The sequence below is a fragment of the Salmo trutta genome, chromosome 6 (assembly GCF_901001165.1).
Source record: "Salmo trutta chromosome 6, fSalTru1.1, whole genome shotgun sequence".
Taxonomy (NCBI): domain Eukaryota; kingdom Metazoa; phylum Chordata; class Actinopteri; order Salmoniformes; family Salmonidae; genus Salmo; species Salmo trutta.
The window spans coordinates 3,362,290-3,385,171 of record NC_042962.1 but is presented as its reverse complement, the minus strand read 5'-3'; the positions used below and the strand labels follow the sequence as shown (position 1 = coordinate 3,385,171).

Genomic DNA, 22,882 nt, shown 5'->3' with positions numbered 1-22,882 from the left:
TTCTAAATTACATCATAATCCCTTTAACAGATCACGACCTTTTGACCAGGGTCTCTGTTCAAACTCAGTGCACTTAATAAGGGACTAGGGTGTCATTTGGGATGTAAACGTGTTTCTGTGAAGCCGCCTCAATTTAATCAACAATAAGTCTTTCTCTGGCCTTCACAGTAACCTAACCGCCTATTTCCCATTTCCTCACGCTGTGTTACTTTACTCACACACTCGTCATGCAGCCGCGCACACACACACACACACACACACACACACACACACACCCACATGGTTGCTCCCGCTGGCTGTGCTCCCAGTTAAAACGAGTGGGCAGTGTCATAACTTTTGAGAGGTGTGGTTTGAGGCTCGGATAAATGTACTGATGGTATTTGAGGCTCGGAGCGCAAGATTCCTTCCTGCAGAGTGAAAGTCAAATTATCCAGCTCAAAACGACTTGTGAAGTGTGCAGCTATTTCTTCGATTCACACGGGACTTTTGCAACAACCGGGGCAGTCAACCACATCTGTGAAGCAGAACTGCGGGAGGAAATTCCTGGGTCGTTCAACTTCAGCTGACGAGAAACTGCATCCGACTGTCACTTGAGCAGAACTATTTCAGCGTCATTGAAATTGATCAAAGGTCATTATACAGTTTACTATTTTTAACCTTTTATTGAGAGTGAAAATATGTAACGGAATAAAAGTTTTCGTTTGACTGAATTTAAATGTACCTGTAACATTATCAAGAAAAACGTTATGCTTTATGTGCGTGTTAATTTGCCAATGCATATTCGCACTACTGTGTCCTATGTTCAAACTATTCCATTCATTTTGCGCACGGGTTGCAACAAAGAGGATTGTTGATTTAAATCCAGTGACCAAAATCAAATACCACAAGGTTATTCGCGAGCTCACTTTCCCTGGAGGCCACTGAGTTCCCCCCCCCCAAAAAGAGATCCCTAAACTAACACGAAGCCTCATTGAAGCAGGGAGCTGATGAGTTGAAGTCGGGTAATCCTTCTCTATCTATCTATCTATCTATCTATCTATCTATCTATCTATCTATCTATCTATCTATCTATCTATCTATCTATCTATCTATCTATCTATCTATCTGTCTGTCTGTCTGTCTGTCTGTCTGTCTGTCTGTCTGTCTGTCTGTCTGTCTGTCTGTCTGTCTGTCTGTCTGTCTGTCTGTCTGTCTGTCTGTCGTAAAGGGGAAATCTGTCGACTTTGCATGAAAATGTGCTTGGAAGTTGAAAACACGAGCAGTGGGTTTGTTTCCTTGGAACTGTAAACAGCCACCGAGTATGATGTCACTGATTATGATGTCACCGAGTATGATGTCACTGATTATGATGTCACCGAGTAGGATGTCACTGATTATGATGTCACCGAGTAGGATGTCACCGAGTATGACGTCACCGAGTATGACGTCACCGATTATGATGTCACCGAGTATGACGTCACCGAGTATGATGTCACCGATTATGATATCCTCTCTGGGCTATGTGGGACGCTACCGTCCCACCTGCGGGACACAGCCAGTGAAATAGCAGGGCGGCAAATTCAAAACAGCAAAAATGTCATAATTCAAATTTCTCAAACATACTTCTATTTTACACCATTTTAAAGATACACTTCTCCTTAACCCAACCACATTGTCCGATTTCAAAAAGGCTTTACGGCAAAAGCAAAACATTAGATTATGTTAGGACAGTGCCTAAAAAATAAAAGCCACACAGCCATTTTCCAAGCAAGGACAGAGTCACAAAAACCAGAAATACAGCTAAAATTAAGCACTAACCTTTGATGATCTTCATCAGATGGCACTCATAGGACTTCATGTTACACAATACATGTATGTTTTGCTTGATAAAGTTCATATTTATATCCAAAAACCCCATTTTACATTGGCCCGTAATGTTCAGAAATGCTTTTCCTCCGAAAACTTCCAGTGAATGAGCACATCAATTTACAGAAATACTCATCATAAACGTTGATAAAATGTTAAACTGTTATTCAAAGAATTATAGACAAACATCTCCTTAATGCAACCGCTGTGACAGATTTCAAAAAAGCTTCACGGGGAAAGCACACTTTGCAATAATCTGAGTATGGCGCTCAGACAACAACAGCAGGCAATACAGATACCCGCCATTTTGGAGTCATGTAAAATCATAAATAGCATTATAAATATTCACTTACCTTTGATGATCTTCATCAGAATGCACTCCTAGGAATCCCAGGTCTACAATAAATGTTATTTTGTTCGATAAAGTCCATAATTTATGTCCTTTTTGTTTGCGCGTTCAGTAAGCTACTCCAAATGTAGGAAGCGCGCATAAAATTTCACGACGAAAAGTCAAAAAGAGTTATATTTATGTTCGTAGAAACATGTCAAACGATGTATAGCATCAATCTTTAGGGCCTTTTTAACATAAAACTTCAATAATATTCCAACCGGACGATTCCAATGTCTTGAAAAATGTAATGGAACACAGCTACCTCTCACGTGAATGCAAGCCAATTAACTCATGTCCTTTCCTGAGTCAACAACTTCCAACTTCCTTTGTTCGCTCTCTGTTCACCATAGAAGCCTCAAACACCTTTTTAAAGACTGTTGACATCTAGTGGAAGCCTTAGGAAGTGCAAAATGAACCCTAAGTCACTGTATACTGAATAGGCCCAGTCTTGAAAAACTACAAATCACTTCCTGGTTGGATTTTTTCTCAGGTTTTTGCCTGCCATATGAGTTCTGTTATACTCACAGACATCATTCAAACAGTTTTTGAAACTTCAGAGTGTTTTCTATCCAAATCTACTAATAATATGCATATCCTACGTTCTGAGCCCGAGTAGTAGGTAGTTTAATTTGGGCACATCATTCATCCGAATTTCCGAATACTGCCCCCTGTCACTAAAATATATCACTAGCTTTCATGAAGGATTCTGGCCAATGCCTGCTTCATTTAGATTGGTTTGGGCTCCCACAGACATCTTAACACATCTTAAACACATCTTAAACACATCTTAAACACATCTTAAACACATCTTAAACACATCTTAACACATCTTAACACATCTTAACACATCTTAAACACATCTTAACACATCTTAACACATCTTAACACATCTTAAACACATCTTAACACATCTTAACACATCTTAACACATCTTAACACATCTTAAACACATCTTAACACATCTTAACAGATCTTAACACATCTTAAACAGATCTTAACACATCTTAAACAGATCTTAACACATCTTAAACAGATCTTAACACATCTTAAACAGATCTTAACACATCTTAACACATCTTAAACACATCTTAAACACATCTTAACACATCTTAAGAGATCTTTACACATCTTAAACATATCTTAAAACATCTTCAAAATTTGAATCGGGGACCGATGAGTATCGGTGAATCGCTACATCTCCCCAGTGAACCCCAACAGTTTCCCAAACTATAACGCTGGCCACGAGCCAACACCACCGCTATCCAATGCACTGTACCTACCAAAATCAATATAGTTGTTTATCAAAACTCGACACAGGTTGTTAAGCCCGGCCAATAACTTAATTTCCTTCTTCCTCATCTCTTCCTCTCTCTCTACAACAGGAATCTATCCTTCTACAACAGGAATCTATCCTTCTACTCCAGGAATCTATCCCTCTACTCCAGGAATCTCTCTCTCTACAACAGGAACCTATCCTTCTACTCCAGGAATCTCTTCCTCTACACCAGGAATCTATCCCTCTACTCCAGGAATCTCTTCCTCTACACCAGGAATCTATCCCTCGACTCCAGGAATCTCTTCCTCTACACCAGGAATCTATCCCTCTACTCCAGGAATCTCTTCCTCTGCTCAAGGAATCTCTTCCTCTACACCAGGAATCCATCCCTCTACTCCAGGAATCTCTTCCTCTACTCCAGGAATCCATCCTTCTACTCCAGGAATCTATCCCTCTACTCCAGGAATCTATCCCTCTACTCCAGGACACATAGGAGAGGAGGAGAAGAAGGATAGACATAAAAACAAACAGGGACTCCATCATTCATCTTTCTTCCCCAAGGCTCCACAGTTGAAAAGGTCATCAATCTGTCCATCCGTCCATTAATCCGTTCATCCCTCCCTCCGCCGGTCATGATATCCAGGGACTGGCTAAGGGGAGCGTCTGTGCTACTGGCGATCCACGCCTCCGTCTCCATGGTGACGATCGGGAACGGTAACCACGGTAACGGTACGGGCCCCAGCTGGGATGGTATTCTGGAGAAGTACTTTGTTGAAGAGGGGGACCGGTGGCAGGCCAAGCAGAGAGGGAAGAGGGCCATCACAGATACAGACATGACCGCCATACTGGATCTGCACAACAGGCTGAGAGGACAGGTCCATCCACCTGCTTCTAACATGGAATACATGGTAGGACACACACACACGCACACACACACGCACGCACGCACACACACACACACACACACACACACACACACACACACACACACACACACACACACACACACACACACACACACACACACACACACACAAACACACACACACACACAAAGAGATAGTGGTAAACTGTATACTGTAGTTAGTGGTAAACTGTAGGTTAGTGGTATACTGTATACTGTAGGTTAGTGGTATACTGTAGGTTAGAGGTATACTGTAGGTTAGTGGTATACTGTAGGTTAGAGGTATACTGTATACTGTAGGTTAGTGGTATACTGTAGGTTAGTGGTATACTGTATACTGTAGGTTAGTGGTATACTGTATACTGTAGGTTAGTGGTATACTGTATACTGTAGGTTAGTGGTATACTGTATACTGTAGGTTAGTGGTATACTGTATACTGTAGGTTAGTGGTATACTGTATAGTGTAGGTTAGTGGTATACTGTAGGTTAGTGGTATACTGTAGGTTAGTGGTATACTGTATACTGTAGGTTAGTGGTATACTGTATACTGTAGGTTAGTGGTATACTGTAGGTTAGTGGTATACTGTATACTGTAGGTTAGTGGTATACTGTATACTGTAGGTTAGTGGTATACTGTATACTGTAGGTTAGTGGTATACTGCAGGTTAGTGGTATACTGTAGGTTAGTGGTATACTGTATACTGTAGGTTAGTGGTATACTGTAGGTTAGTGATATTCTGTATACTGTAGGTTAGTGGTATACTGTAGGTTAGTGGTATACTGTATACTGTAGGTTAGTGGTATACTGTAGGTTAGTGGTATACTGTAGGTTAGTGGTATTCTGTATACTGTAGGTTAGTGGTATACTGTATACTGTAGGTTAGTGGTATACTGTAGGTTAGTGGTATTCTGTATACTGTAGGTTAGTGGTCTACTGTATGCTGTAGGTTAGTGGTATACTGTATACTGTAGGTTAGTGGTATACTGAATACTGTAGGTTAGTGGTATACTGAATACTGTAGGGTAGTGGTATACTGTAGGTTAGTGGTATACTGTATACTGTAGGTTAGTGGTATACTGAATACTGTAGGTTAGTGGTATACTGTATACTGTAGGTTAGTGGTATACTGTAGGTTAGTGGTATACTGTATACTGTAGGTTAGTGGTATACTGTATACTGTAGGTTAGTGGTATACTGTAGGTTAGTGGTATACTGTAGGTTAGTGGTATACTGTATACTGTAGGTTAGTGGTATACTGTAGGTTAGTGGTATACTGTAGGTTAGTGGTATACTGTATGCTGTAGGTTAGTGGTATACTGTAGGTTAGTGGTATACTGTATACTGTAGGTTAGTGGTATACTGTACACTGTAGGTTAGTGGTATACTGTATACTGTAGGTTAGTGGTATACTGTATACTGTAGGTTAGTGGTATACTGTATACTGTAGGTTAGTGGTATACTGAATACTGTAGGTTAGTGGTATACTGAATACTGTAGGTTAGTGGTATACTGTATACTGTAGGTTAGTGGTATACTGAAAACTGTAAGTTAGTAGTATACTGTAGGTTAGTGGTATACTGTAGGTTAGTGGTATACTGTATACTGTAGGTTAGTGGTATACTGTATACTGTAGGTTAGTGGTATACTGTATACTGTAGGTTAGTGGTATACTGAATACTGTAGGTTAGTGGTATACTGTATACTGTAGGTTAGTGGTATACTGTAGGTTAGTGGTATACTGTATACTGTAGGTTAGTGGTATACTGTATACTGTAGGTTAGTGGTATACTGTAGGTTAGTGGTATACTGTAGGTTAGTGGTATTCTGTATACTGTAGGTTAGTGGTATTCTGTATACTGTAGGTTAGTGGTATACTGTATACTGTAGGTTAGTAGTATACTGTAGGTTAGTGGTATACTGTAGGTTAGTGGTATACTGTATACTGTAGGTTAGTGGTATACTGTAGATTAGTGGTATACTGTAGGTTAGTGGTATACTGTATACTGTAGGTTAGAGGTATACTGTAGGTTAGTGGTATACTGTAGGTTAGTGGTATACTGTACACTGTAGGTTAGTGGTATACTATATACTGTAGGTTAGTGGTATACTGTAGGTTAGTGGTATTCTGTATACTGTAGGTTAGTGGTATACTGTATACTGTAGGTTAGAGGTATACTGTAGGTTAGTGGTATACTGTATACTGTAGGTTAGAGGTATACTGTAGGTTAGTGGTATACTGTAGGTTAGTGGTATACTGTATACTGTAGGTTAGTGGTATACTGTAGGTTAGTGGTATACTGTACACTGTAGGTTAGTGGTATACTATATACTGTAGGTTAGTGGTATACTGTAGGTTAGTGGTATTCTGTATACTGTAGGTTAGAGGTATACTGTATACTGTAGGTTAGTGGTATACTGTATACTGTAGGTTAGTGGTATACTGTAGGTTAGTGGTATACTGTATACTGTAGGTTAGTGGTATACTGTATACTGTAGGTTAGTGGTATACTGTAGGTTAGTGGTATACTGTATACTGTAGGTTAGTGGTATACTGTAGGTTAGTGGTATACTGTAGGTTAGTGGTATACTGTATGCTGTAGGTTAGTGGTATACTGTAGGTTAGTGGTATACTGTATACTGTAGGTTAGTGGTATACTGTACACTGTAGGTTAGTGGTATACTGTATACTGTAGGTTAGTGGTATACTGTATACTGTAGGTTAGTGGTATACTGTATACTGTAGGTTAGTGGTATACTGAATACTGTAGGTTAGTGGTATACTGAATACTGTAGGTTAGTGGTATACTGTATACTGTAGGTTAGTGGTATACTGAAAACTGTAGGTTAGTGGTATACTGTATACTGTAAGTTAGTAGTATACTGTAGGTTAGTGGTATACTGTAGGTTAGTGGTATACTGTATACTGTAGGTTAGTGGTATACTGTATACTGTAGGTTAGTGGTATACTGTATACTGTAGGTTAGTGGTATACTGAATACTGTAGGTTAGTGGTATACTGTATACTGTAGGTTAGTGGTATGCTGTAGGTTAGTGGTATACTGTATACTGTAGGTTAGTGGTATACTGTAGGTTAGTGGTATACTGTAGGTTAGTGGTATTCTGTATACTGTAGGTTAGTGGTATACTGTATACTGTAGGTTAGTAGTATACTGTAGGTTAGTGGTATACTGTAGGTTAGTGGTATACTGTATACTGTAGGTTAGTGGTATACTGTAGGTTAGTGGTATACTGTATACTGTAGGTTAGTGGTATACTGTAGGTTAGTGGTATACTGTAGGTTAGTGGTATACTGTATACTGTAGGTTAGTGGTATACTGTAGGTTAGTGGTATACTGTAGGTTAGTGGTATACTGTATACTGTAGGTTAGTGGTATACTGTAGGTTAGTGGTATACTGTATACTGTAGGTTAGTGGTATACTGTAGGTTAGTGGTATACTGTAGGTTAGTGGTATACTGTATACTGTAGGTTAGTGGTATACTGTAGGTTAGTGGTATACTGTATACTGTAGGTTAGTGTTATCCTATTGTCCCTGTGGGCTACAGTGTGAAATATGCCTGTGCAGTATCTGTCCTGTTCACCAGTTGGCTGTCGGCTCCATACCCAGAGGAATACATTGTAGACCACTGAGTCCCTAACTAACATACTGTATGTCTCTGTAATTAGATGGAATAATGACTTGGGCATGTGATCGTATAACTGAGAGGCGATGGTATGCCTGTACGTGTGTCAGTGTGTGCGTGCACAATGGCATACGTGTGGTCATGTGGGCCCGTTAATGTGTGTGTGTGTGTGTGTGTGTGTGTGTGTCTGCGGTTCTGCCTGGCAGCCCCCCCCCCCCTGTTGAGGCCTGCTCCAGAGAAATGATGAGGCTGCAGTAAACCAGGCAGCTTTACTTGTTTAACCAGAGGGGAGAGGAGACATGGAGAGACGGAGGTGAAGAGAGAGCGAGGAGAGAGGGAGGGAGGGAGAGAGGTGACAAGAGAGGAGACATGGGGAAAGAGAGGTGAAGAGAGAGTAGACATGGAGGTAGAGAGATGAAGAGAGAGGAGACATGGAGAGAGAGAGGTGAAGAGAGAGAGAGAGAGAGAGAGAGAGAGAGATAGAGAAATATGAACGAGAATCATCAATATTTTTCAATAAGTCAATATATTTCCTATCCAGAAGATGTCCTTTGATAGAAGGATAATATTAGCTGAGATCAGTGAAACGTACTGCTGTCATTTCCAACACAAGCTTAACTGATTAGTTTCTGGACAAGGTTTCTAGCTCTCTCTCTCTCTCTCTATTAAATTGAAATTAAATTTAAGGGGTTTTACTGGCATGGGAAACGTATGTTTATATTGCCACAGCAAGTGAAATTAGATAACAAACAAAAGTGAAATAAAAAATTATACACACAGAAGTTCCAAAAGAATAAAGACATTTCAAATGATGTATATACAGTATACAGTGTTGTAACGATGTGCAAATAGTACAAAAGGGAAAATAAATAAGCATAAATATGGGTTGTATTTACAATGGTGTTTATTCTGCACTGGTTGCCCTTTTCTTGTGGCAACATGTCACATATCTCTCTCTCTCTCTCCCTTCTCTCTCTCTCTCTTTCCCTTCTCTCTCTCTCTCTCTCTCCCTCTCCCTATCTCTCTCTCTCCCTCTCTCTCTCTCTCCCTTCTCTCTTTCTCTCTCTCTCTCTCTCTCTCTCTCTCTCTCTCTCTCTCTCCCCTCGCTCCCTCCTCTCTCTCTCTCTCCCCTCTCTCCCCTCTGTCCCCTCGCTCCCTCCTCTCTCTCTCTCCCCTCTCTCCCCTCGCTCCCTCCTCTCTCTCCCTCTCCCTCTCCCTCTCCCTCTCTCTCTCTCTCTCTCTCTTCTCCCCTCGCTCCCTTCTCTCTCTCTCTCTCTCTCTCTCTCTCTCTCTCCTCGCTCTCTCTCTCTCTCTCCTCGCTCCCTCCTCTCTCTCTCTCTCTCCCCTCACTCCCTCCTCTCTCTCTCTCTCTCTCTCTCTCTCCCTTTCTCTCTCTCTCATTCTCTCCTTTTCATCCCATTTTTCTCCTTCCCTCTTCCTCCCTTTCTCTCCCTCTCCTGTCTCCTTCTCTCCCTCCCCTCTTTTTCTCTGTCCCTCTCCCTAACACCCTGGCCCAGTTCCCGGGCTGGCGTTATCCCACAATTGCTATGCTTCTTTAGAATTCCCTGGTTCTGCTCTCTCACTCTTCAGTGGCGCATCCTGCTCTGTTCCTATTGCGGTCCTGGTTTAGACTAGCCCAATGTGACAGAGGAATTCCCTCTCACTCCACTGTTGACCCACACATATAAACAGACAAGTGTCAGTGTTAGAAACTCTGTATGGCAAACAGATGTCATCTTGGGAGCAGGGAGGAGAGGGAATGTCAGGCTAGGTTTGGACCAAAGCCAGTTGGATAAGGGGTGCTACTGGTATTTAGCTCTTAAAGATGAAGCCGGATTGATGTTGTTGCCCCCCCCCCCCCCCCCCCCCCAGCTAGAACGTGTTGCATTTTAAAACATGTTACCACAGTATCCTAGTCAGCAGTTACTAAATGTTTATAAAGATCTTTGGAATTTATCCACTACATTCCAATTTTGAGTTCTGATTCTGAACCACCGTTCTAGAAGGTGACTTTGGAATTGCTCCAATCCATGATTCCAAGAAGCTTTTCTAGCCACACCGTGCACTAAATGAAATGTTAGCTGATAGTATACTTACCGTATACCTAGGGCCCTTTGTTTTAATACTATCCTTACTGTATATCTAGGACCCTGTGTTATAAAACTATCCTTACTGTATATCTAGGGCCCTGTGTTATAAAACTATCCTTACTGTATATCTAGGGCCCTGTGTTATAAAACTATCATTACTGTATATCTAGGGCCCTGTGTTATAAAACTATCATTACTGTATATCTAGGGCCCTGTGTTATAAAACTATCCTTACTGTATATCTAGGGCCCTGTGTTATAAAACTATCCTTACTGTATATCTAGGACCCTGTGTTATAAAACTATCCTTACTGTATATCTAGGGCCCTGTGTTATAAAACTATCATTACTGTATATCTAGGACCCTGTGTTATAAAACTATCCTTACTGTATATCTAGGGCCCTGTGTTATAAAACTATCCTTACTGTATATCTAGGACCCTGTGTTATAAAAGTATCCTTACTGTATATCTAGGGCCCTGTGTTATAAAACTATCATTACTGTATATCTAGGGCCCTGTGTTATAAAACTATCCTTACTGTATATCTAGGGCCCTGTGTTATAAAACTATCCTTACTGTATATCTAGGGCCCTGTGTTATAATACTATCCTTACTGTATATCTAGGGCCCTGTGTTATAAAACTATCATTACTGTATATCTAGGGCCCTGTGTTATAATGGTATACATACTATAGATACCCCTGGACTAGATAATTACTCTGTTTATGTAGATGATTGACTATGAAGAAGAAAATATGAATATGAGGGATCATTTTGTCTAGCTGTCTGATTGGCCAGTGGCCAGCTCTAAGCCCTCTGATTGGAGCAGATATGGTTGTACATTTCAGAGCTGTCTAATAACAACAGAACTGACTGGCAACTGGGGCAGCACTACTGTCTGGCTGGACCAACCAACACATTCGGAAGGTATTCAGACCCTTCACTTCTTCCACATTTTGTTATGTTACAGCTGCATTCTAAAGTTGATTAAATAAATTAAAAATCCTCATCAATCTACTCACAATACCCCATAATGACATCACAATACCCCATAACGGCATCACAATACCCCATAATGACATCACAATACCCCATAATGGCATCACAATACCCCATAATGACATCACAATACCCCATAATGACATCACAATACCCCATAATGACATCACAATACCCCATAATGACATCACAATATCCCATAATGACAAAGAGAAAACAGGTTTTTAGACATTTTAGCAAATTTGCTATGAGACTCGAAATTGAGGTCAGCTGCATCCTATTTCTATTAATCATCCGTGGGATGTTTCTACAACTTGATTGGAGTCCACCTGTGGTAAATGTAATTGATTGGACATTATTTGGATAGACACACACCTGTTTGTTAATAAGGTCCAACAGTTGAAAGTGCGAGTCAGAGCAATAACCAAGCCATGAGGTCGAAGGAATTGTCCGTAGAGATCCGAGACAGGATTGTGTCGAGGCACAGATCTGGGGAAGGGTACCAAAAAATGTCTGTAGCATTAAAGGTCCCCAAGAACACAGTCGCCTCTATCATTCTTAAATGGAAGAAGTTTGGAACCACCAAGACTCTTCCTAGAGCTGGCCGCCTGGCCAAACTGAGCAATCGGGGGAGAAGGGCCTTGGTCAGAGAGGTGACCATGAACCCGATGGTCACTCTGACAGAGCTCCAGAGTTCCTCTGTTGAGATGAGAGAAGGAAGGACAACCATCTTTGCAGCACTCCACTAATCAGGCCTTTATGGTAGAGTGGCCAGACGGAAGCCACTACTCAGTAAAAGGCACATGACACCCCGCTTGGAGTTTACCAAAAGGCACCTAAAATGCCGAGTGTCACGTCTGGAGGAAACCTGGCACTATCCCTACGGTGAAGCATGGTGGTGGCAGCATCATGCTGTGGGGATGTTTTTCAGCGGCAGGGACTGGGAGACAAGTCAGGATCGAGACAATGATGAACGGAGGAAAGTACAGAGAGATCCTTGATGAAAACCTTCTCCAGAGTGCTCAGGACCTCAGACTGGGGCAAAGGTTCACCTTCCAACAGGACAACGACCCTGAGCACACACCCAAGACAATGCAGGAGTGACTTCGGGACAAGTCTCTGAATATCCTTGAGAGCCCCAACCAGAGCCCGGTCTTGAACCTGATCGAACATCCCTGGAGAGACCTGAAAATAACTGTGCAGCGACGCTCCCTATCCAACCTGACAGAGCTTGAGAGGATCTGCAGAGAAGAATGGGAGAAACTCCCCAAATACAGGTGTACCAAGCTTGTAACGTCCTACCCAAGAAGACTTGAGGCTGCAATTGCTGCCAAAGGTGCTTCAACATATCAAATCAAATCAAAGTTTATTTGTCACGTGCGCTGAATACAACAGGTGTAGACCGTACAGTGAAATGCTTACTTACAGGCTCTAACCAATAGTGCAAAAAAGGTATTAGGTGATGTGAATACTGAGTAAGTACTGAGTAAAGGGTCTGAATACTTACGTAAATGTGATATTTAATTTATTATTATGAGGTATTGGTTGTACATTGATGAGAAAAAAAAAAACATTTCATCAAATTTAGAATAAGGCTGTAACAAAATGTGGAAAATGTCAAGGCGTCTGAATACTTTCCAAATGCACTGTATACAGTGTACATGTCTGTCTGTCTGTCTGCCTGCCTGCCTGCCTGCCTGCCTGTCTGTCTGTCTGTCTGTCTGTCTGTCTGTCTGTCTGTCTGTCTGTCTGTCTGTCTGTCTGTCTGTCTGTCTGTCTGTCTGTCTGTCTGTCTGTCTGTCTGTCTGTCTGTCTGTCTCTATAACACCTCACATCTCTCTATAACACCTCACACCTCTCTATAACACCTCACACCTCTCTATAACACCTCACATCTCTCTATAACACCTCACATCTCTCTATAACACCTCACATCTCTCTATAACACCTCACATCTCTCTATAACACCTCACATCTCTCTATAACACCTCACACCTCTCTATAACACCTCACATCTCTCTATAACACCTCACACCTCTCTATAACACCTCACATCTCTCTTTAACAACTCTAACTGTTTTATATTTTTTACATTTTGTCAGGAAATGCAGCTCCAACTCGGGTTATGTTGTGGTGCAGTGGTTACACAGCCTTTCCTCTACAGGGTGCCAGGTTTTCCTGTGTCTACCTGTCTCAATGGCAAGTCTGTGCTCACTGAGCACTGTACTTTGTCAAGGTTTTGATCCGTAACCATGGTCAAATAGTTTGCCACGGTGTACTGTCGATTTAGGGCCAGATAGCACTGCGTTTTGCTTTGTGCTTGTTTTTCCCAATAAGTAATGTAGTTTTGTTTTGACTGTGTTGTAATTTGTTTTTATCTGACTGATTGGATGTTCTGGTCCTGAGGCATCAGTATGTTAGTAGAAGAGGTTTGTGAACTCAGTCCCAGGACCAGCTGGATGAGGGACCTGAGGCTTCAGTGTGTTAGTAGAACAGGTTAGTGAACTCAGCCCCAGGACCAGCTGGATGAGGGTCCTGAGGCTTCAGTGTGTTAGTAGAACAGGTTAGTGAACTCAGCCCCAGGACCAGCTGGATGAGGGTCCTGAGGCTTCAGTGTGTTAGTAGAACAGGTTAGTGAACTCAGCCCCAGGACCAGCTGGATGAGGGTCCTGAGGCTTCAGTGTGTTAGTAGAACAGGTTTGTGAACTCAGCCCCAGGACCAGCTGGATGAGGGTCCTGAGGCTTCAGTGTGTTAGTGGAACAGGTTTGTGAACTCAGCCCCAGGACCAGCTGGATGAGGGTCCTGAGGCTTCAGTGTGTTAGTAGAACAGGTTTGTGAACTCAGTCCCAGGACCAGTTGGATGAGGGTCCTGAGGCTTCAGTGTGTTAGCAGAACAGGTTAGTGAACTCAGCCCCAGGACCAGTTGGATGAGGGTCCTGAGGCTTCAGTGTGTTAGCAGAACAGGTTAGTGAACTCAGCCCCAGGACCAGCTGGATGAGGGGACTCTTTTCTTTGCTCAGCTCTTGGTATTGCAGGGCTTGTTTCTCTCCCTCTTCTTTTCTCTCCTGCTCCCTCCAGACAATTTACTCTGGACAGGAAACTGAACTCACAAAGGAAGTTTACCCTTCTGCACCTGTGCACACACACGCACGCACGCACGCACGCACGCACGCACACACACACACACACACACACACACACACACACACACTGAGAAATAAAGACCCATTCAGTAGTTGAGGAGCTCCCCATCCAACACCCTTCACAGAGAACACAATGTCTCCCTGATAGACTGGTCCCCTTCACAGAGAACACAATGTCTCCCTGATAGACTGCGCCCCTTCACAGAGGACACAATGCCTCCCTGATAGACTGGTCTCCTTCACAGAGGACACAATGCCTCCCTGATAGACTGGTCCCCTTCACAGAGGACACAATGTCTCCCTGGTAGACTGGTCCCCTTCACAGAGGACACAATGCCTCCTTGATAGACTGGTCCCCTTCACAGAGAACACAATGTCTCCCTGGTAGACTGGTCCCCTTCACAGAGGACACAATGCCTCCTTGATAGACTGGGCCCCTTCACAGAGAACACAATGCCTTCCTGATAGACTGGTCCCCTTCACAGAAGACACAATGCCTCCTTGATAGACTGGTCCCCTTCACAGAGGACACAATGCCTCCTTGATAGACTGGGCCCCTTCACAGAGAACACAATGCCTTCCTGATAGACTGGTCCCCTTCACAGAGGACACAATGCCTCCTTGATAGACTGGTCCCCTTCACAGAGGACACAATGTCTCCCTGGTAGACTGGTCCCCTTCACAGAGGACACAATGCCTCCCTGATAGACTGGTCCCCTTCACAGAGGACACAATGCCTCCCTGATATACTGCCTCCCCCTCACACACACACACCAGATGACCCCCCGACAAATAAATAAAAAATAGATGAAGTGTTAAGTGAAAATGAAAAGTGCTGTGCTGAAAGCCTAGAGCAGGAAAAGAGTTTGTATTTTATGAGTCTCAGTAGGTGTATGGTTAGCGGCCTGTTGGGCCCAGGGTTCAGAACCCCAAACCTCCTGCTGCAGGTGTATGGTTAGCGGCCTGTTGGGCCCAGGGTTCAGAACCCCAAACCTCCTGCTGCAGGTGTATTGTTAGCGGCCTGTTGGGCCCAGGGTTCAGAACCCCAAACCTCCTGCTGCAGGTGTATGGTTAGCGGCCTGTTGACCCAGGGTTCAGAACCCCAAACCTCTTGCTGCAGGTGTATGGTTAGCGGCCTGTTGGGCCCAGGGTTCAGAACCCCAAACCTCCTGCTGCAGGTGTATGGTTAGCGGCCTGTTGACCCAGGGTTCAGAACCCCAAACCTCCTGCTGCAGGTGTATGGTTAGCAACCTGTTGGGCCCAGGGTTCAGAACCCCAAACCTCCTGCTGCAGGTGTATGGTTAGCGGCCTGTTGGGCCCAGGGTTCAGAACCCCAAACCTCCTGCTGCAGGTGTATGGTTAGCGGCCTGTTGACCCAGGGTTCAGAACCCCAAACCTCCTGCTGCAGGTGTATGGTTAGCGGCCTGTTGGGCCCAGGGTTCAGAACCCCAAACCTCCTGCTTCAGGTGTATGGTTAGCGGCCTGTTGGGCCCAGGGTTCAGAACCCCAAACCTCCTGTCTATATAAGGTCCCACAGTTGACAGTGAATTTCAGAGCAAAAACCAAGCCATGAGGTTGAAGGAATTGTCCGTAGAGCTCCGAGACAGGATTGTGTTGAGGCACAGATCTGGGGAAGGGTAACAAAAACAGTCTGCAGCATTGAAGGTCCCCAAGAACACCGTGGCCTCCATCATTCTTAAATGGAAGCAGTTTGGAACCAATAAGACTCTTCCTAGAGCTGGCCGCCCGGCCAAATTGAGCAATCGGGGGAGAAGGGCCTTGGTCAGGGAGGTGACCAATACAGGAGTGTTACTGTGTACTTTGTAACTGTTACTGTGTTACTGTGTTGCTGTGTAGCTGTGTTGCTGTGTTGCTGTGTTACTGTGTTACTGTGTTGCTGTGTGATGTGTTACTGTGTTACTGCTTGTTATTTTGTTACTGTGTTGCTGTGTTACTGTATTGCTGTGTTGCTGTGTTACTGTGTTGCTGTGTTGCTGTGTTACTGTGTTGCTGTGTTACTGTGTTACTGTGTGCTGTGTTGCTGTGTTACTGTGTGATGTGTTACTGTGTTGCTGTGTTACTGTGTTACTGTGTGATGTGTTACTGTGTTGCTGTGTCACTGTGTCACTGTGTTGCTGTGTTGCTGTGTTACTGTGTTACTGTGTTGCTGTGTGATGTGTTACTGTGTTACTGCTTGTTATTTTGTTACTGTGTTGCTGTGTTACTGTATTGCTGTGTTGCTGTGTTACTGTGTTGCTGTGTTGCTGTGTTACTGTGTTGCTGTGTTACTGTGTTGCTGTGTTGCTGTGTTACTGTGTGATGTGTTACTGTGTTGCTGTGTTACTGTGTTACTGTGTGATGTGTTACTGTGTTGCTGTGTCACTGTGTCACTGTGTTGCTGTGTTGCTGTGTTACTGTGTGATATGTGACTGTGTTACTGTGTTACTGTGTTACTGTGTGATGTGTTACTGTGTTGCTGTGTTACTGTGTTACTGTGTTACTGTGTTACTGTGTTACTGTGTTACTGTGTTGCTGTGTTACTGTGTTACTGTGTCACTGTGTTACTGTGTGATGTGTTACTGTGTTACTGTGTTGCTGTGTAATGTGTTACTGTGTTGCTGTGTTACTGTGTGATGTGTTACTGTGTAATGTGTTACTGTGTTACTGTGTTGCTGTGTTACTGTGTTGCTGTGTTACTGTGTTACTGTGTTGCTGTGTTACTGTGTGATGTGTTACTGTTACATTCGTCGTAAAGATTGGACCAAGGTGCAGCGTGATACGCGAACATCCTACTTTAATTTAAAATGAACACCGTCAAAACAACAAAATACAAAAACAAACGTAAAGTTCTGCAGGCTACACAGCAGCAATACAAAATCAAGATCCCACTCTGTGAAGAAGACCAGTCTATATTTCTCCAATATAATAGTCCAAATCTCCTCCTCCCTGTAACTATCGTGTCCTCAGCTACCCAACATGGATTCGCCTTCGCTGTATTACCAAACAAGCCAAGGGTGCATCCCAAAGGGCAACCTATTCCCTATGGACACTGGTCAAACGTAAGCGCACTATATAGGGAACAGAGTACCATTTGGGATGCAAACCCTTTACTTAAGACCCTCCCCTTCCTTCCCACTCCAGCCTTACCTAACAGCCTGTCACCCTATATCCTACATAGAAAACCATTTTTTTGACCAGAGAAATATGAGAACCTATAGGCCCTGGTCAAAAGTAGTCCATTATGAAGGGAAATGGGTACCATTTGGGATGTATTTCGAGCCTTCAACGTTCTGCTATGTAACGGAGTTAATCCAGCCTCACCAGACATCCTGTTAGTTACTGTTGCCGGGCAGGTGTTACATTCAAGACCGATGTGGAGAACAGAGGTTGGTTCTGGGGAGACGTGATTGGAGGGAAGGACGTGGGGGTATATTTCAGAGCCTGCTATTGGTGTAGATTTACAGCAGGGGTGAGGGTTGGTGATGGCTGCTATTGGTGTAGATTTACAGCAGGGGTGAGGGTTGGTGATGGCTGCTATTGGTGTAGATTTACAGCTGGGGTGAGGGTTGGTGATGGCTGCTATTGGTGTAGATTTACAGCAGGGGTGAGGGTTAGTGATGGCTGCTATTGGTGTAGATTTACAGCAGGGGTGAGGGTTGGTGATGGCTGCTATTGGTGTAGATTTACAGCAGGGGTGAGGGTTGGTGATGGCTGCTATTGGTGTAGATTTACAGCAGGGGTGAGGGTTAGTGATGGCTGCTATTGGTGTAGATTTACAGCAGGGGTGAGGGTTGGTGATGGCTGCTATTGGTGTAGATTTACAGCAGGGGTGAGGGTTGGTGATGGCTGGTATTGGTGTAGATTTACAGCAGGGGTGAGGGTTAGTGATGGCTGGTATTGGTGTAGATTTACAGCTGGGGTGAGGGTTGGTGATGGCTGGTATTGGTGTAGATTTACAGCAGGGGTGAGGGTTAGTGATGGCTGGTATTGGTGTAGATTTACAGCAGGGGTGAGGGTTAGTGATGGCTGGTATTGGTGTAGATTTACAGCAGGGGTGAGGGTTAGTGATGGCTGGTATTGGTGTAGATTTACAGCAGGGGTGAGGGTTAGTGATGGCTGGTATTGGTGTAGATTTACAGCAGGGGTGAGGGTTAGTGATGGCTGGTATTGGTGTAGATTTACAGCAGGGGTGAGGGTTAGTGATGGCTGGTATTGGTGTAGATTTACAGCAGGGGTGAGGGTTAGTGATGGCTGGTATTGGTGTAGATTTACAGCAGGGGTGAGGGTTAGTGATGGCTGGTATTGGTGTAGATTTACAGCAGGGGTGAGGGTTAGTGATGGCTGGTATTGGTGTAGATTTACAGCAGGGGTGAGGGTTGGTGATGGCTGGTATTGGTGTAGATTTACAGCAGGGGTGAGGGTTGGTGATGGCTGTGCTGTAGGACTTCCAGAGCTGAATGTGTGAAATGTTTAAGCTCTGAAACCTTCAGCCAGCTTTACACACACAAACACACGCACATACATACACACACGCACGCATGCACATACACACACACACTCAAATTTCGACAACCTCCAGGATTGTGTGTCCCACACTCAAGGTGAAAGTAACGGTGTGCATTTGAAGCAACATATATACTCTAAAATAATTACAACTTCATGTGTTTAAAAAATAAATTGTCGAAGTAGCCAGAAAGTAGGTCAATGTAGCAGATAGATGAAGACCTGTTTTCTAAATTCCACCCACAAAACCCCAGAAATGGAACCTGATATTTTTTGCTTCTGACCAGAGACTAGACTTGCATTTCAAAACGCAGGAAAGAGCAGAACAGAGCAGAAAAGAGCCTACTGAAAGAGAGTTGGGCTGAGACCAATTGCTAAACCCCTCTCTAGTCCCCTTTATAGACCTCTCTCTAGACCCCTCTCTAAACCTCTCTCTAGTCCCCTCTCTATTCCCCTCTCTACTCCCCTCTCTAGACCCCTCTCTAGTCCCCTCTCTAGTCCCCTCTCTAGTCCCCTCTCTAGTCTCCTCTATAGTCCCCTCTATAGTCCCCTCTCTAGACCCCTCTATAGTCCCCTCTCTAAACCCCTCTCTAGTCCCCTCTCTAGTCCCCTCTCTAAACCCCTCTCTAGTCCCCTCTCTAGTCCCCTCTCTAGTCCCCTCTCTAGTCCCCTCTCTAGTCCCCTCTCTAAACCCCTCTCTACTCCCCTCTCTAGTCCCCTCTCTAGTCCCCTCTCTAAACCCCTCTATAGTCCCCTCTCTAGACCCCTCTATAGTCCCCTCTCTAAACCCCTCTCTAGTCCCCTCTCTAAACCCCTCTCTAGTCCCCTCTCTAGTCCCCTCTCTAAACCCCTCTATAGTCCCCTCTCTAGTCCCCTCTCTAGACCCCTCTCTAGTCCCCTCTCTAGTCCCCTCTCTAGACCCCTCTCTAGTCCCCTCTATAGTCCCCTCTCTAGTCCCCTCTCTAAACCTCTCTCTAAACCCCTCTCTAGTCCCCTCTCTAGTCCCCTCTCTAAACCCCTCTATAGTCCCCTCTCTAGACCCCTCTCTAGTCCCCTCTCTAGACCCCTCTCTAGTCCCCTCTCTAGTCCCCTCTCTAGACCCCTCTCTAGTCCCCTCTATAGTCCCCTCTCTAGTCCCCTCTCTAGTCCCCTCTCTAAACCTCTCTCTAGTCCCCTCTCTAGACCTCCCTCTAGACCCCTCTCTAGGCCCCTATCTAGGCCCCTCTCTCCTCCCCTCTCTAAACCCCTCTCTAGGCCCCTATCTAGACCCCTCTCTAAACCCCTCTCTAGACCCCTCTCTAGGCCCCTCTCTAGACCCCTCTCTAGACCCCTCTCTAAACCCCTCTCTAGACCCCTCTCTAGGCCCCTCTCTAGACCCCTCTCTAGTCCCCTCTATAGTCCCCTCTCTAGTCCCCTCTCTAGGCCCCTATCTAGGCCCCTCTCTAGTCCCCTCTCTAGACCCCTCTCTAAACCCCTCTCTAGTCCCCTCTCTACTCCCCTCTCTAGACCCCTCTCTAGGCCCCTCTCTAGGCCCCTCTCTAGTCCCCTCTCTACTCCCCTCTCTAAACCCCTCTCTAGTCCCCTCTCTACTCCCCTCTCTAAACCCCTCTCTAGTCCCCTCTCTACTCCCCTCTCTAGACCCCTCTCTAGACCCCTCTCTAGTCCCCTCTCTAGACCCCTCTCTAGTCCCCTCTCTAAACCCCTCTCTAGTCCCCTCTCTACTCCCCTCTCTAGACCCCTCTCTAGACCCCTCTCTAGTCCCCTCTCTAGACCCCTCTCTAGTCCCCTCTCTAGTCCCCTCTCTACTCCCCTCTCTAGTCCCCTCTCTAGTCCCCTCTCTAGACCCCTATCTACTCCCCTCTCTAGTCCCCTCTCTAGTCCCCTCTCTAGTCCCCTCTCTAGTCCCCTCTCTAGACCCCTATCTACTCCCCTCTCTAGTCCCCTCTCTAAACCCCTCTATAGTCCCCTCTCTAGTCCCCTCTCTAGTCCCCTCTCTAGTCCCCTCTATAGTCCCCTCTCTAGACCCCTCTCTAGGCCCCTCTCTAGACCCCTCTCTAGACCCCTCTCTAGACCCCTCTATAGACCCCTATCTAGGCCCCTCTCTAGACCCCTCTCTAGACCCCTCTCTAGACCCCTCTCTAGACCCCTCTATAGACCCCTCTATAGACCCCTATCTAGGCCCCTCTCTCCTCCCCTCTCTAGACCCTCACTAGACATATGGAAGGCATTGCTTAAAGGGATAACAGCCTGCTGCACCATTGCAATTTATTAAAAACCTCAATCAATAGGGAAAACAAACCTGGGTTTAGTCTCCTCTCTCTCAATATGTACATACATACATACATTTAGTGCATTCAGACCCCTTTACATAAAACAATTATTTTTACATTACAGCCTTATTCTAAAATGGATTAAATTGTTTTTTCCCCCCCTCACCAATCTACACACAATACCCCATAATGACAAAGCAAAAATGTTTTTTTTTTCAGCAAATTTATTAGAAATAAAAAACAGAAATATCACATATACGTACGTATTCAGACCCTTTACTCAGCACTTTGTTGAATCACCTCTGACAGCGATTACAGCCTCAAGTCTTCTTGGGTATCATGCTTCTTGGGTATCATTCTCCCATTCTTCTCTATAGATCCTCTCAAGCTCTGTCAGGTTGGATGGGGAGCATTGCTGCAGAGATATTTTCAGGCTTCTCCAGAGATTAGATCAGGTTCAAGACCGGGCTCTGGCTGGGCAACTCAAGGACATTCAGAGACTTGTCACAAAGCCACTCCTACATTGTCTTGGCTGTGTGCTTAGTGTTGTTGTCATGTTGGAAGGTGAACCTTCGCCCCTGTCTGAGGTCCTTTGAACTCTGGAGCAGGTTTTCATCAAGGACCTCTCTGTACTTTGCTCTGTTCATCTTTCTCTCGATCCTGACTAGTCTCCCAGTCCCTGTCGCTGAAAAACTTCCCCACAGCATGATGCTGCCACCACCATGCTTCACCGTAGGGATGGTGCCAGGTTTCCTCCAGGCATGACGCATGGCACTCAAGCCAAATAATTTAATCTTGGTTTCATCAGACCAGAGGAGTTTCTCATGGTCTGAGTCCTTATAGGTGCCTTTTGGCAAACTCCAAGCTGGCTGTCATGTGCCTTTAACTGAGGAGTGGCTTCCGTCTGGCCACTCTACCATAAAGACCTGAGTGGTGGAGTGCTGCAGAGATGTCCTTCTGGAAGGTTCTCCCATTTCCATAGAGGAACTCTGGAGCTCTGTCAGAGTAACCATTGTGTTCTTGGTCACCTCCCCGACCAAGGCCTTTCTCCCCTGATTGCTCAGTTTGGCTGGGCAGCCAGCTCTAGGAAGAGTCTTGGTGGTTCCAAAGTTCTTCCATTTATGATTGATGGAGGCCACTGTATTCTTTGCGGCCTTCAATGCTGCAGAAATGTTTTGGTACCTTTCCCCAGATCTTTGCCTCAACACAATCCTGTCTCGGAGCTCTGCGGATAATTCCTTTGACCTCATGGCTTGATTTTTGCTCTGACATGCACTGTCAACTGCGGGACCTTACATAGACAGGTGTGTGCTTTTCCAAATCATTTCATTCATTCAGATCTAGGATGTGTTATTTTAGTATTCCCTTTATTTTTTGAGCAGTATACTTCTCTGATAGAGTTCAGTGTGTCAAATCGGATGGCCTGTTGTCCGGACCTCTGGCAGTCTCTATGGGGGTGCGACAGGGTTCAATTCTCGGGCCGACTCTCTTCTCTGTATACATCAATGATGGCGCTCTTGCTGCTGGTGATTTTCTGATCCACCTCTACGCAGACGACACCATTCTGTATACTTCTGGCCCCTCTTTGGACACTGTGTTAACTAACCTCCAGACGAGCTTCAATGCCATACAACTCTCCTTCCGTGGCCTCCAACTGCTCTTAAACGTAAGTAAAACTAAATGCATGCTATTCAATCGATTACTGCCCGCACCTGCTCGCCCGTTCAGCATCACTACTCTGGACGGTTCTGACTTTGAATATGTGGATAATTACAAATACCTAGGTGTCTGGTTAGACTGTAAACTCTCCTTCC

At 44.7% G+C, this 22,882-nt stretch overlaps 1 protein-coding gene across 1 annotated transcript in view; it reads left to right on the top strand.

Moving 5' to 3' along the window:
* Nucleotides 1–359: 359 nt before the first annotated feature.
* The window catches only part of LOC115195321 (cysteine-rich secretory protein LCCL domain-containing 1-like), a 45,914-nt gene continuing 23,391 nt past the window's right edge, over nt 360–22,882 (top strand). Inside the window, exons 1-2 of the mRNA XM_029755097.1 lie at nt 360–630; nt 3,619–4,420. Coding sequence (XP_029610957.1) covers nt 4,145–4,420 — 276 coding nt within the window. The 5' untranslated portion in view covers nt 360–630; nt 3,619–4,144. The remainder of the gene's footprint in view (nt 631–3,618; nt 4,421–22,882) is intronic.